General features: G+C 40.2%; 2 protein-coding genes and 1 long non-coding RNA gene across 6 annotated transcripts; 1 reads left to right on the plus strand and 2 right to left on the minus strand.

The window, feature by feature from the left end:
- Nucleotides 1-861: 861 nt before the first annotated feature.
- LOC147286209 (uncharacterized) lies at nt 862-2,340 on the plus strand. Its single transcript, XM_086240705.1, has one exon. It carries the CDS (start codon nt 862-864, stop codon nt 2,338-2,340), a length of 1,479 nt encoding a protein of 492 aa, XP_086096831.1.
- Nucleotides 2,341-2,536: 196 nt separating this feature from the next.
- LOC147286210 (uncharacterized) lies at nt 2,537-6,537 on the minus strand. 4 transcript variants are annotated; one of them, XR_015121994.1, is made up of 5 exons: nt 6,274-6,312; nt 6,101-6,156; nt 5,327-5,410; nt 3,471-3,567; nt 2,537-2,891 (listed from the first exon to the last, which is right to left on the minus strand). It is a non-coding gene; the product is annotated as an uncharacterized LOC147286210 (long non-coding RNA). The 4 variants fall into 4 exon arrangements; XR_015121992.1 differs by lacking the exons at nt 6,101-6,156; nt 6,274-6,312 and adding an exon at nt 6,473-6,537; XR_015121993.1 differs by having other exon boundaries at nt 6,101-6,401.
- Nucleotides 6,538-7,019: 482 nt separating this feature from the next.
- LOC147286211 (uncharacterized) lies at nt 7,020-14,959 on the minus strand. The gene is made up of 2 exons (XM_086240706.1): nt 14,698-14,959; nt 7,020-11,986 (listed from the first exon to the last, which is right to left on the minus strand). Exons 1-2 carry the CDS (start codon nt 14,957-14,959, stop codon nt 7,020-7,022), a joined length of 5,229 nt encoding a protein of 1,742 aa, XP_086096832.1.
- Between the last annotated feature and the right edge of the window lie 1,371 nt (nt 14,960-16,330).

Consider the following 16,330-nt stretch of genomic DNA (forward strand, 5'->3'; position numbering starts at 1 on the left):
GTCCATCATTTCACCGTAATCAACACTCCACCCTTTTATTTATTTTTCCCATTCAACGTCGAATTGTCACCATCCCAACACCCCTCCAAAGTGGGGAAAAAGAAAAGGGCCTCACCGATCTGTCTCCTCTCCCTTTCTCTCTCTGCTCATTCACTCTCTCCGATCTGGGTGGGGGCGGGCCGAGATGGGGCTGGGCGAGGCGGGGATGGGGCTGGGCATGCAGGGCGGGCCGGGGAGGGGATGGTCACTGTCAACGAGTTCCTCCTTTCATTGGCCCACGAGCATTGTCATGTTGGATTCTAAATCCAACATAGGAAACCAGAGCGCCATCGTCTTTTGGAATAGTACACTCAATCTGCAAAATCAAACGCATAAAAACCCAACAGAAAAAAAAAAAAAAAAAAAAACAATGAAGGAAAATCAAAGAATAATTTATAGAATGAGCAAATGACAATTACTTTGATTTCTCTGAAGGGAATCTAAAGGCTTTTCTCAAGCTTAGAATCCCGCCCAAGAATGCGAGCTGCATGGCAAAAGTTACGGTTGGTGGCTGCAAGAGCATTCATGGCTGCCTGGGTGGTGTTGGGGTGTGTTGGGTGGTGGCCGGTGTTGAAGAGAACGAGAGAGAGGAAGGCAGGAGAGATGCTCCATTGGGCATGTTCAATGGACAACTCTGTAGGGGAAAAATATTCAATGCACTCCGTGCAGTGTGCCCCACAATGTACAAAAAAAAAAAAATGTAATGGGTCCTACACGTTTTCTGGAAATGTGGTAGCCATTAATTGGAATCCTTGAGATTTTTCTTTCGTTCAATTCAACTAGATGAGACGTTAGACATCTTGCAGAGGGGGCGAGAAAACTATGGGATTGCCGAGGTTTGTGGTGATCAAATCAAACTATAACAACAAATACTTGCGCTTCATAAAGGAAGACGTGGAGGTACATGGGCTTCTCCAATTCTCCGGAGAGGAGTTTTTGAGCCCGTACGCAAAGCACGAAGTGCAGACGGCAAAGTGTGGGAAGGGACTGGTGAACATAAGATGCTGTTACAACAACAAGTACTGGAGAAGGTGGACGGACCACCACAATTGGATTGGTGCCGCAGCTGACGAACCAGAGGAAGACAGATCCAAATGGTCATGTACGTTGTTCGAGCCTGTCTACCTCTGGCACGTCCGATTTCGCCACGTCCAGCTCAACCACTATGTAGGCTTCTGGGAATTAGGCGAAGACAATCCGTTCGATTCCTGCTTATTCGGGGGAACAAGATCGCCCGATAACGACAATTGTGCTCTCTGCACAATCATCAATTGGGAATTGCTGTTGATATTGCCCAAACACGTGGCGTTCAAGGACGATAATGGCAACTACCTCAGCGCTCGCTCGATCGAGGGACACCCATATCTTCAGTTTGCATCCAGTACTACTCCCAATATTGGAGATCCAACTGTGGGGAACCAGGTCTTCATCACTGGCAATGGAAGCGTCCGCATAAAGTCTGATCACTTGGGCAAATTCTGGCGGCGGTGCAGCAGCCCAGAAGGCACTAATTGGATCTGGTCTGACTCGGATGATGAAGACACCACCACCACCTCCGACGACACCTTGTTTTGGCCAATAAAAGTTAGCAACGATGTGGTCGCTCTCCGCAACTTGGGTAACAACAATTTCTGCAGCAGACTCACCCAAGGCAACAAGACAAGCTGTCTCAATGCCGCCGTCCCCACCATTTCCAGGAAGGCACACCTTCAGGTGGAAGAGCTTGTTTCGTCAAGGAACGTCTATGATGTCAATTATCACATCAAGGAAGCCAGGATCTACGACCAGATCAGCGAGTTCACCCTTGCCAGCGGATATGCCGTTAACAAGACCCAAAAACCCAAAACTGTAGAGGTGAAGCTTGCGTATACGAAGAAAAATAACAAGACTTGGAATGCCAGCATTAATTCATTGAAGTACTCGGGCATCAAAACCAACATCAAAACCAACATCAAAGCCGGCGTTCCACTCATCGAAGACAACTGCGCAGAAGAAAAGATCAAAATTTCGACCGAGTTCACCGGAGAATACCAGTGGGGACATACTCAGGAATCCACACATTTAGTGGAGTATCCGCACAAGGTTAATGTGCCCCCAAGGTCTAAGGTGAAGGTCAGTCTCGTAGCGAAAAAGGCTTCATGCGACATTCCCTTCTCCTATTCTCAGTGCGACACTCTTAAGTACTCTAACGGCCAGCAGATAACCTACACCATGGAAGATGGCCTTTACACTTGCATCAATTGCTTCCAGGACGCCCCAAAAGAAGAAAAACCGCGATCGATTTGTACTGCGATCCGATAATACTAGTATTCATTATCTACTATGTCTATACGGTGCGGTAATAAAATTGTGTTTGCCTTTGATTTTGGGAAATACAATCCAATAATATGCTATTTAAGTTATTACTAGAAATGGAGCCCGCGCGATGCCGCCGCGGGTTCCAAAATGTTATAAAATGTTTAGAAGATTTATAAAATGTTTATTTAAGGCATGATTGTTTATTTAGTGAAAGGATAATACTTTTTTACATACACATGGAAATCTAAATATGGTTGGAAGCATTGACATGATTGTTTGTTTACCAAGTTTAATTTACAAAAGCTGCATTACCAAAAACTTTACAGTAATCAGAAGATTTGCAGTATTCAACTGCTCATTGTTCAAAAAGGTTATGGATGGGTGGTTGGAGGCAGCTTAATTGGCTTTGGGGGTCTCTTCTTGAGTGTTGCTCCGCTGTTCATCTATTTTTGTATCTTGTACATGGGTATTCTTTTCTTCATTGCTTTGTTGGACAGGTGGCTGTTGCTCTTGTTGGCTGTCGGCCTTCTGCAAGGGGTTTTGTTTGTGCTTCGCTGCAAATTTTAGAAACATGACTTGTTAGTGTATAAGGAGCATGAGAAATGGTAGGAATTCATAAGAATAATATTACATGGTTCATAAAAAACTCATTTATCGTTTAAACTTGAGGGAAAAATGTGAAATTTCTTTTGAGGTAATTACTTGAATAAGGTTCAAAATTGATTTATCTATTATGAAAACCAAGTCTTTATGCTCCAGAAACAAAGAAAAAGAAAATATTAAAAAAAAAGTCTTTATTTATTGATTTCAGCTGCAGTTCTTTCATTTAGACAACTTCTTACAACAGAACTAATTGCTACATGCTCTGTATCATAACATGCAGTGAAAACTAAAAAGCAAAAGCAAAGGCAGAGTTGATGCTTCATTACTAAGGATCTGAATCATCACAGCTATAATTCTTAATTAACATGAAATTCATAAGAAACCTCATTTAAATCTAGTGCCGAGTTCAAAAGACCATCCTTATACACAAACAAATTAACAAAAACCATTCATATGTATATTGTAATTATATCTCTAAATTGGAAAAAACTAAATATAACATGTTTAAAATGTATTTAATACAAACTGACCTGTTGCCTAACAGGACACAAAGCAGTAATCAAACAGCTTAAAGGTGACTGATCAAACACCTCGAAGATGACCGTTGCAAAACCAGAAGAACATCACCTACAATGCATACATTTTTTTGTTAGGAGTGCAAAGTTGGTTATTCCAATGGAGAACACATTTGGAAAAGACACCATTAGTGAGTCAGTTTAGAATGTCAGGGCCTTCAAATATTGCAGTAGTGAGTCAAGAGCCTACACTTTTTGCAGAAACAATTCGTGAACATCCTATATGGTAAAAAGAATGCTAGGGAATCTGAAGTAACAAAGGCAACAATTCTTGCCAATGCTCATGAATTTATAAGGTAATATAATGCCAACTTTCCATAAATTGAAGTCAATGTAGAAAAATAGTAGTTAATTACAGGCTTCTGGTAGTGCTGCAATAGGACCACCAATTTTTGTTATCAATCAAATTAAAGAAATGATTTACTCTCCCCCAATCATCCATATTCTAAATATACAAAATTTTCATTTGACAAAATCAATGGACAATGCAACAGACTCTATTCTCCAGAAAACTATAAGAACAAAATTTGCAGACTGCACTGTAATAACAGTGGCCCATAGAATACCAACAGTAATGGACTGCACAAAGGTGCTTGCTATTAGTGATGGTAAGCATTATATCCCAAAGCTCTTGAACCAAAAATTGTGTTGTCTTATTCATGTGATGTTAGTTGTTGATTTTCCAAATTACATTGACTGAGAAATTAGTAGAGTATGATGAGCCAATTAAGCTGATGAATAAAGAAGGGTCACTCTTTGGGCAGCTTGTCAAGGAATACTGGTCTCGAGCTGCCAATGCCAACATCCACTGGAAAGAGTCTTGATTATGAGGGATTAAATTCGTTAATGTCATTGAGTACGTTAGAATTCAATAAGCTATTGCAGCATTTAAAGCTATGAATAAAAATGTCCAAGAGCCCTTTTTTTCCCTAGAAATATAGTTTCTTAGAGCCTATTGTCACTCTTATGAATCAATGAAACAATGAAACTTTAGATTATGAACAACAAAACTATAAAAATTTGATGCCTAAATTTTAAAACAACTTTTACTGTTTGGATATTGACACATACAGATTCTGAAAACTCAAAAGGAAGCATTTAGAGCTTTACTGTTTGGGCCTTTGGCAAATGGCAATAGAGGTGGTTAACTTGAAAATCTTCACTTTAAGGTTTGAATATGGTAAATGCACCTCTTTGACTGGGGAAGGTAGGAATCCAACCAGAAATAAAGAAGGCAGTGGCAGCAGAAGTGTACTATTCATAGACACTTTGGCCTTAATGACAAATACTACTGGAAGGTTTTCCAATGGAAAAACTATCGTTGATGTTGTTGGTGAGCTCCTCTCTCTCTCTCTCTCTCTCACACACACACACACAAATTGGAGGTCACATATATATAATAACATCATAATCTACTGCTAATGTAGCAGATCATGTGTTAATGGCATGCATAACCTGCTGTTATATTGCTACAGATCACTTTCTACATAAATCTCTTGTTTAATTATATTATTAGTTCCCTCATCTAATCATGCTCTAGAAAGTTAAAGGTTTTGGTAACAAAGATTTTTGAAATTAAGACATCTTCTCTATAAACCTTGGATTTTTGTTCACATGCAACCTTTAATACTCAGGATATGGTTATACATTTAAGGGCCCATTTGTTTTGGGAAATAATTTGTTTGAGTCATTAAGGTACCATCTTATTCAAACTTTTGAAAATAAAATAAACAGTAAAGAATAATGGTACTTATCAACCAATCTGTATTCATTATTTATGCAGTTCAATGAAAGATGGATATGACACTCACTGTGGAGAAAGAGGAGTGCAGCTATCAGGGGGTCAAAAGCAGAGGATAGCACTTGCTCGAGCAATATTGAAGAACCCGAGAATTCTTATGTTAGATGAAGCCACCAGCAGAAGAAATAGCACCACGAACCACCCAAACCCATTAAAAAAATGGGAAAAAAATCAATACAAAAAGTTATATAAGTACTAAAATCAAACAAAAGCACAATGAAGAAAATAGTCACCATTGACTAAAATGATCACCATTGAAATAGTTATATCAGTACTTTATCTGGTGATATCTACAGTCCATTATCATAATCACCAAGCGTGCATCTTTCTATCCATCTATGTGTGCCTTGAATTTGGTTTTGTTTGAAACCCATCAACATGATATATATGCTCTATCACCTTCAAACTCAAGGTTGACTGCAATTATGTGTACGTTAACATTCCTTCATTCTTACTGTCTGAGTCCCTTTGAATTCCTGTGAGCTTTATTATGTGGCCTCGGCCATCAAGTGTCTTATAAGGCGACACACTCAAGTAAAATAATTTAGATTCTCATTTTCTCTACTTTTAATTCTTTTTGTCTTTTTAAGTTGTGTTTCCTCAATGCAATTGCAGCAGTTGTTTATAATTATTCAACATTAATTAATTGTTGCCAAAACAGATGCATAACTTTGGAGTATGGAATCCAAGGCCATGTGAAGAAAAGGAACAAAAAAAATCAAACAAAAGCACAATGAAGAAAATAAAAATCGCATGGATTCTTGCCTCTGTCCGCAAAACTAACCAATGTAAAATCCCATGATTTGTCCGCAAAATTGACCAAATTAAATGATCCATAGCCTAGAAGCCCAGGACACACGTGAAAAATCAGTAAAATAAATTCAAAACTGAAACTTTAGTCTCAGAGACAATAATGTAAAATTAAAAAGGAAAAAGACAAAAATGATAGTAAATTACCAATTTAGAGGCATATGTTACTCTACTCTAGCAAGCGACTCTTGTCATTGATCTCAAATATTGAATTAAAATGAAAAAAATAAAAAGAGTCATGAGAAAGAAACAAATTAAAATGAAACATAAATCAAATAGGAAAAAAATTACCAAACACATTACATAACTTAAATATGTTGAAACACATCATGAGATGAATGATTACCTAATTATAAGCTAGACTTCAGAAAATCTACTTCTTCTGTTTTATTGTTCTTTTTCTCCTGTATTTGGCTTTGGACTGGGTTTCTTCCCTCCTCTGCCTTTGCCTCTGGGCTTAATGAATTCAGTTTCGACCAAAAAAATAAAAATAAAAAGCTTGGGAATACGTCGAGCATATTCATTTTCCATGTATGGTCAGCTGAAAGGTCATCTGGTACCTTGTTTAGGCTTGCTAAGCCGCTGCGCCGGCCTTTGGAGGCTCGATCCTCTGTCGTGAAGCATCGTCGGCGCAAGTGAGTAATAGAACTCTACTGTAAACCTAGAGAATAGAGGAAAAATAAACTTGTATTGATTAATGCCTTCCAAACCGACCTATTGCACCTTATATAGAAAGGTAATATAGCCACATTAGCCACATCAGCTCAGCCACGTTAACTAGGAAAAATACAACTCTAAACTAATACAAATAAACCCAACTAAGCTAATACAAATAAACCATCTCAACAATAAGGGTCCTAACAAGTGCCACCCCCTAAACATAAGGCCTGACCTCAGGCCACAAAATCTGGAAACCGAGCCTGAAAGGAGTCTGCATCTTCCCAAGTTGCTTCTTCTGGAGGAAGGCCTGCCCATTGTATTAACCAACGTGTGACAGCATGACTGCGACGCTTGAAAATTCCTCTTTGCAGCAACTTCTCAGGGATCCAGCGGGGAGTGCTTGGGTCGTCCAAAGAAGGTAGAGTAGAAGCGATAACTGCAGCATTACCAACCTTAGCCTTAAGGAGTGAGACATGAAATACAGGGTGAATTTTAGAAGTCGGGGGTAAAGCCAATCGATAAGCAACAGAACCAACTTTAGCCATAACTTGAAAAGGGCCAAAATATTTTGGAGCCAGTTTGTAATTGCGATGATTCTTGAGAGAATGCTGCTTGTAAGCTTGCAACTTCAAGTACACCCAATCTCCTATCTCAAATGACCGTTCTGTGCGCCTTTTGTCAGCATACAACTTCATGCGGGATTGAGCTAGCTTTAAGTTAGCTTTCAATGTTTGTAACAAAGAATCTCTATTTTGAAGTCCCACATCAACATGATGAATATTTGTAGTCCCTGGCAGATAAGTTTGGATTGTAGGTGGAGAGTATCCATACAAAGCCTCGAAGGGTGACATCTTTGTGGAAGCATGATATGTAGTGTTGTACCACCACTCAGCCCAAGGAATCCATGACACCCAAGTAGAAGGTTGGTCTCCCACAAAGCAGCGTAAGTAATGTTCCAGAGTGCGATTCACAACTTCAGTTTGACCATCTGATTGAGGGTGATATGCAGTGCTACGACAAAGATTAGTACCTTGCAGCTGAAAGAACTCTCTCCAAAAAGAACTCAGAAATGTTGGGTCTCTATCACTCACAATAGATCGAGGCATTCCATGTAAACGAAAGACTTCCTTGATAAATAAGTCCACCACGAGCTTGGCAGAATAAGGATGAGAGAGTGGGATAAAATGGGCATACTTAGTAAAGCGGTCAACCACAACAAGGATAACATTCTTGCCACTGGAGACAGGAAGACCCTCCACAAAATCCATGGATATATCACGCCAGGCATCTTCAGGTATTGACAATGGCTGAAGAAGCCCCGGAGGGTTGAGAGCCTCATAATTTTGGCGCTGGCAGACATCGCATTCAGAGACAAAGAGCTTGACATCCTTTTTAATTCCAGGCCATAAAAAGTTCTTAGAAAGACGTTTGTAAGTGCGTAGAAACCCTGAGTGACCCCCAATAGGTGAAGCATGAAACTCAGCTAAAAGTTTTTCCCTCCATGCTGTAGTACGAGGCACAAATAATCGATCCTTATACAAAAGAGCATCACCCCTTGTTGAGAAACCTTTTTTTACTGCAGTACCCTCATGCAGGCCTTTAAGAATTGTTTGAGCCTCAGAGTCCATAAGACATGCCCTTTGAATTTCACTGATGCCATCAAAAATAGGAGTAGAAAGGCCCATGAGAGCCAATAGTTCAGATTTGCGAGAGAGAGCATCTGGCACTTGATTTTGCTTCCCTGCCCTATACTTAACAGTGTAATTGTAGCCCAACAATTTAAGCAACCATCTTTGCTGAGCCGGAGTGGTAATCCTCTGATCAAGAAAGTGTTGGATTGTCCGATGATCCGTCAAAATTGTAAAGTGCTGGCCCAATAGATAAGGTCTCCACTTTTGAACAGCATACACAACCGCCAACATTTCACGATCGTAAACAGACAAAGCCAGGTGTCGTGGAGCCAAAGCCTTGCTAAGAAAAGCGATGGGATGCCCGTTTTGTGAAAGTACTGCACCTATACCAACGCCAGAAGCATCACATTCCACTGTAAATTCTTGAGAGAAATTTGGGAGAGCAAGAACAGGAGTGGTGGTTAAGGCTAACTTCAATTTTTCAAATGCTTCTTCTGCCTCTGGAGACCAATGAAACCCATCTTTTTTTAACATATCTGTAAGAGCACGAGCAATCAGTCCATAATGGCGTACAAACTTCCGATAGTAGCCAGTGAGGCCTAGAAATCCCCGTAATCCCTTGATCGTGGTAGGTTTGGGCCAACTGCGAATAGCTTCTATCTTAGAAGGGTCAACTGCTACCCCCTGATCAGAAATCACATGACCAAGATATTCCACAGACGAAGTCCCAAAAAGACATTTTGACATCTTAACCTTTAACTGATGCTGCTGAAGAATAGCCATAACAATTTTTAAGTGTTGCAGGTGGGCGGCTAAAGTTGGACTATACACCAGAATATCATCAAAGAATACTAGTATAAAATGTCGCAAATGATCACGAAAAATATCATTCATGAGAGCTTGAAAGGTAGCTGGAGCGTTAGTTAATCCAAACGGCATAACCAAGAATTCATAGTGGCCATCGTGGGTTCTAAAAGCTGTTTTGGCGATGTCTTCACTGTTCATGCGAATTTGATGATAGCCGGAACGTAAATCCAGCTTTGAAAAAACAGTTGCACCATGCAGCTCATCTAAGAGCTCATCTATAATGGGAATAGGGAATTTGTCTTTGATTGTAGCACCATTCAGAGCTCTATAGTCAACACAAAGCCTCCATGACCCATCTTTTTTTTTAACCAATAAAACAGGAGAAGAGTACGGACTGAGACTTGGGCGAATGATCCCTCCTTCCAGCATCTCTTTGACTATTTTTTCAATTTCACTCTTTTGAAAATGTGGATATCTGTAGGGCCTAACATTTATCGGAGCAGTGCCTGGAACCAATGGGATTTTGTGATCATGGTCTCTTGAAGGTGGTAAGGTGGTGGGTGTGTGAAAGACTTCAGGACATGAGTCGAGGAGCTGCTGAATAAGTGGGTGGATAGTGTCAGTGCTAGACTCCGAGGATGGCGGCATTTCAAGTTGAGCTAGAAAGGCATGCCTCTCCTGAGCAATCAAACGGCTCATCAAATGACAGCCTACCAAGGAAACATCGGAAGATACTAGCCCTTGCAGTGAATAAGTAGTACCACCTTTAGTGAATTGCATTGTCATGACCTCAAAATTCCAAATAATATTACCCAACGTTTTCAACCATTGTGCCCCGAGAATAACCTCACAACCAGTGACTGGCAGGACATAATACTCCGCCTCAAACTTGTATCCCTGCAAATTCATAGCTATGCTGGGGAGGTGCCCTTTAGTACACATATAAGATCCACTAGCTACTAAAACCTTTAAGGAATTAACAGTATTCAAGGTGCAACCAAAATGTTTAATAACAGATGGGTGAATAAAGTTGTGGGTAGAACCTGGATCCACAAAAACATGAACGCGACGCTTCCCAATGAACCCACAGAGGCGCATAGTCTCAGGATGAGATGTACCGGTCAACGCGTACAGGGTAACCAATGGCTCCTCTGGAGCGTCTGTCATCAAGATGTCATTGTCGATTTCTTCAACACTTAGAGACCCAACAGAAACATCTTCCCCCTCTATCATAAATAACTGTGATTTCTTGCAGCGATGTCCAGGCTGATACGGTTCTTCACAGTTAAAGCAGACGCCCTTTTCACGTCGCGCTTGCAGTTCAGCTGGAGAAAGACGTTTAAATGGTATCGAAGAATTGGAGGAAAAGGGCTTGGTATGACTTGCGGCTGAAACATGATGTTTTGTAGAAAAGGAAGGTGCCGGTAAAGCCACACGAGAAGCTTGGTTGGGTCCAGTGAGCAACTTAAAAGGCTGTCCCATCGGGCCAGATGGAGTACGAGTGGATTGAGTCCGACGACCTAAGTATTTGCCTTCATGAATCAAGGCTAACTCATAAGCAGCCATAAGCGAGCGTGGCCGAAAAGAACGCACATCCCTTCCTAACTCTTCATGGAGACCACCAATAAAACAACCAATCAATTGTTCTTCAGTCCAATCAGGGGCACGACAAGCCAACTTAGTGAAAGCGGATTGAAATTCCTTGACCGAGGCAGTTTGGGTCAACTTAGTCAAAGCAGTGTTGAAATCCAATACATCATGAACTCCAAATCGTTTCAGCAACAAATCAGCAAAAATGCCCCAATCTTTGGGGTACCGAGACTGATACCACCTCCACCATGCTGCTGCATCACCCACAAAATGCATAGCAGCGATTGTCACCTTCCGATTATCCGGGACCTGATAATACTCAAAATATTGTTCTACCCGAGTCAGCCACTCCATGGGTTCGTCACCTGAGAAACGATCCAACTCAAGACGCACATGACGCATCGTTGGTTGACATGGGTCGTGACCAATCGGAAAGGGGGGGCCATAGTGGGGAAACGTAGGAGGTGACGGAAGCAAAGGTTGGGCCAAATAAGATGGAATAGGTGGGTAATTTTGTGGTTGGGAAGAAGGTTGATTGTGAGTTTGAGTGTGGTAAAGAGGTAACGGATGAGAAACGGGGTAGGAAGTGGGCAAAGATTGTTGGGAGTGCAGTGATGGTGAAATGGAATTGGAATTAGGTAGGGAAAGGGAAGGAACAGTAGAGTGTGAAGGTATAAAGGGATAATTAATGGGTTGTGTTTGGGAGGAGGGAGGAAAAATAGCTTGAGGGAAAGTTGTAGAAGAAACAGGGGGAGGAAAGATGTACCCATTGATAATCATTGGAGATGTGGAGGACGGTGGTACTGATGGTAAGGAAATCTCATTTGTGGGCAAGGATGACGGTGCGAGTATGGTGGTTAGCGGAGGAGGAGGAACCAAAAGGGGTTGTGAATCAGGAACAGAGATTTGGGTGGACAGAAGTGTAGAGGTGACCAATGGCGGTGCAGCGGAGTTGGCCGACGATGACGTCGTTGCCGCCGTCACCAAAGGGCCCAACATCTGTCGGAGTTCCTCCATTAAATCTCGCTTGAGATCTACCTGCAGAGAGCTAAATAGGCCCCGAATTTCTTCAATTTGAGCAGCCGTACGCTCCTTATGCAGCTCAAACTCAAATTCCATGGGAGGCAACTCCGTCGCCCCCGTGGGTTTCTTCGGTCCCATCTTGAACTGCTCTGATACCAAATAATAGAACTCTACTGTAAACCTAGAGAATAGAGGAAAAATAAACTTGTATTGATTAATGCCTTCCAAACCGACCTATTGCACCTTATATAGAAAGGTAATATAGCCACATTAGCCACATCAGCTCAGCCACGTTAACTAGGAAAAATACAACTCTAAACTAATACAAATAAACCCAACTAAGCTAATACAAATAAACCATCTCAACAATAAGGGTCCTAACAGTGAGTGGCACAGAGAGACTCCCCGTGGCGAGGGGAACGAAGCCCAGGTGGTCCGGCCTGACGACGCCGCTGAGAACGGCGAGTCAACGCCGATGAACCCAAATTGGTCCGAACTTGGTTCTCGGGTTGGCTGGGTTCTGGGAAAAACTAAGGGTATGGGGAGAAAGAGGATGAAGAGACGAAAAATATGGGCCACAGACCACCCCCATATGCCTCCGGACGCGCGCCCACACGCCGGAGATAGTGACGGCGAGGGAGAGAGACAGAGTGTCGGGAGAAAAGAGAGTGAGGACTGAGGAGAGAGCAAGTCATCCAAAAAGCAAGTTAAGGTGAATGACCAAATAGGGCACACCAAACCCAACAATTTGAAGATGGCAAACAGATAAAAAAAAAAAAAAATTCATGTGAGGGAAAATAAAGAGATGGCACAACCGTAAAAAAAGGGAAAAGGCAATGGCAAAAAATAAATAGACGATGAATGACCAAAACGGGCCCAACTCATCCCACAAATTACAATAGAAATCAACTGAAATAAAAAAAATAGAAGGGTAAAAAAGTCTTTTTAGTGAACATAAACACTGTTCTTAAGCTACAGTTAACACCTTTGTTCAGTTTTAGTATACAAGTATAGTCAAGGAGTGAAATTTTGAAAATTTCGACGAAATTTTATCACATATCTCTTAATTTTCGTTAATATTTCGGCGAAATTTAAAAAATTTCGCCGAACGGCCGAAATTTCGACCACCCTGCAAGTATGTTTCTGTGAAATTTCGTCAAAATTTGGACGAAATTAAATTTCGCTGTGATACAGTGATATGGTTGAGAATCCTTTGCTCTTGACACGGGTATCCTTCTGTTGTTCAACCACTTCATCTTCTTCAGTTCTTCATCTTGAAAACCCAAATTGGAGAGAGTCAAGAAACCCAAATCGGATGCGCTGCACCGCCGACGAGTTCTGTTTCAGATCAGTTCGTATTTCGTAATCATCCATTTCTTGTGGGCTTGCTGCTTTTCTTGATATTTCTGTACATATCATTTCCTTTACTGTTTTCTCTTTGGGTGTCTGCATCCCCAGTTTTAGTCTATATTGGTTGAGATTAATCTGGAAACTTGGAAAGTGGTATACTGGTTCAAATTGATTGTAAATTCGTAATATAATATAATATTATATTATTAACAGCTTGTGTGGACAGAGTCAATAAACAATTAGTTAATAATATATATTTTACCCAACAGCCAGTACAGTGTGTAATATTAGTTAATATATAGGTTACCCAGCCAGTAGTCCAGTACCATGTGTAATATTAGATAATAATATATATGTTTTGCTTGTAATATGTTTAAGTTTTTTAGATGAGTTAGGCAATATATGTGTAAAATTTGGATGATCTTTTTAAGTCTTTAGAGTTTGAATTTAAATTTGGATGGTGAATTTGAATTTTTATGTTATTTAAAATATGTTTTAAACTATTCATATTTTTATTATTATATATTAATATATATTTTTAATTGCCGTACAAGTTATTAAATACTTATTTAATTCATGATTTAAAATTGTAATATAAATAAATTTGAGGTGTTATTTATATAATTATTAATTAGTGACCTATTTTTTTAATAGTGCCTAATTTTAAGCTCCCTAATCACCTAAAAAATTTGTCTAAACCCTCACCCATCTAGAAACTCTTTCAAAACCCCTTATAACTTATAATCCTAAATTACCCTTCTGACGCATGCTGACGCGCGCTGACACATGCTGACACGTGCTGACGCATGTTGACATCACTGTAACTGAATTTTTGTGAAACTGTTTTTTTTTTTTTTTTTTTTTCTAGAATTGAAGTTTTTGCTAAAACTCAATATTTCGCTAAAACTAAAATCAAACACTGAAATTGAATTTCATTACACTAAAACTGAATTTCAAGAATTCAGTTACACTGAAACTGAATTTCAAGAATTCAATTACACTGAAACTGAATTTCAGAAATTCAGTTACACTGAATTGAAGAATTCAGTTATGAATTCACTTACTGAAACTAAATCAAGTGATGAAACAATTACACCTTGACTAAAATGCAATTACACCTTAATTAAAAAACAATTACACCTAGACAACGTCGTCCAATCACCTCACGCGCGACGAGTACACGACAGTCGCCACTGCCTCGATCTGTTTCTACCTGCAAATTTGATTCATCATATTTCAGAACCATAATTTCATTCAAAATTCATTTAAAACTTATGTTTCACGAACTGAAACTGTTTAATCAATAAATGTAGGCTTAAAGTTCCCTATCCAAGAAACTGAATTTTCACGCACTAAAAAATGAATAAAATAAGGTTTTAATCGCCACTACTCGCGGCGGAGCAGCCGCAGTGGTCGTGAGGTTTGATTTGGGTTTTTTTGTTTCTTCAACAATTGGACCAATCCAAATACATATAATTGAAGAGCACAACGAGGTGAAGAAGATAGGTACCTGACTTGTCGGAAATGGCTGCCGGAAAAGGCAGATCGCCGACGGAGAAGCCGCAGCCTTTGTGGCTTCGATCTGCCGCTGTGGCTGACCGGATGGAGAATCCGAGCACACCATCGTGCTCAGGACGTCGAGACGAAGAAGGCTTGGGTGGTTTGGCATTCCAACTCCGCCAAAAAAGGTAGATCACCGGCGGAGAATCCGCGGCCTTTGTGGCTTCGATCTGTTGTCGTGGCTGATCGGATGGAGAATCCGAGCACACCATCGTGCTCAGGACGTCGAGAGGAAGAAGACTTGGGTGGTTCGGCATTCCAACTCCGCCGGAAAAGGCAGATCGCCGGCGAGCACCACCGATCGTAGTCGCGGCGATCTGGGCTGTTTGGGCTTGATTCGGGGCGAGTGATGACAGAGGGAGGAAGAGGAGAGAAAGACGAAGCTGAGGGTGGTGGTCTTGCTGGCAACCGTTGCCAGACGACGCCACACGGGCTGGCGATAGCCGCGCTCGGAGGAGAGAGAACAGAGAAGGTGCGGGAATGAGAGAGAGAGAGGGGGAGAGAGAGAGAGAGAGAGAGAGAGAGAGAGAGAGAGAGAGAGAGAGAGAGAGAGAGAAAAAAATTAAAAAAGAAAACTAATTTTGAATAACAAGGTTACAATAGGAATATTTAAAAAAATGTGGGTCAAACATAGGTGGATGTTAGTTGACCAGGGGTTTTTGGGAGAGTTTAAATGACTAATAGAGGGTTTTGAATTAGTTTTAATAATGGTGGAGGTTTTGAAATAACTAAGCTCTACTTAGGGGGTTTTGAATAGTTTACACTTTTTTTAACAGTATTTACCACCAGCGCGCATTATATTCACCTTATATCACATAAAATCTACTATATAATTTGGTTTCTTCAATGCTTTTTTATCAATGTAGTAGATAATATGTTAAATAAGCATATGGTCAAGTTTCATTCAAAATTTCCCTATTTTGATAGTAATTTCTGTCGTTTTTATCTAATTTTGTCGAAATCGAAATTTTAATCGAAAATTTCCACGAAAATTTCCGTCGAAAATTTCCTCGAAACCGAAATTTTACTCCTTGGGTATAGTTTTAGTATATAGGTAATTTTCCAAGAAGGTCCCCAACTGAATTATCCTATAATTTTCTCACTCTCTCCCTCTCTATAATAACATTTTTGAATTATCCCCTATGGTTAGGTCTATTTTCACTTCATCCCCTGTGGTTCAAGAGCTGACACTTAACCCCTCTGTAGTCGTATTTTAAGTGCAAAACTCTAACGGTGTTCACTTTTGATCTAAAATGACAAAAATATATTTTATTAAATAAAATATACTTTTTCTATGATACATGATACATGACTATGGTTATCAACTATGGTTAATGAATAAATATATGATACATGACAAATTCATAATGTAGTGGTAATGCTACCTCCACATTAAGGTAAATGCACTCCTAAAGTAAGGAGAAGAGAAAGAGATAAGCATTATAATTCTTTGTTGCCAATAGAAGCTATAAAGAAAAAGAAAAAAAAAATAAAAAAAATAAGGAGGAGTCCATATCTGCTGTCACCAAAATGCATGTATTCCCTCTGTCTCCTAGCTAATTCAATGACATATGTCCTTACAC

Source organism: Dryas octopetala, chromosome 4, assembly GCF_963921425.1.
Source record: "Dryas octopetala chromosome 4, drDryOcto1.1, whole genome shotgun sequence".
Taxonomy (NCBI): Eukaryota; Viridiplantae; Streptophyta; class Magnoliopsida; order Rosales; family Rosaceae; genus Dryas; species Dryas octopetala.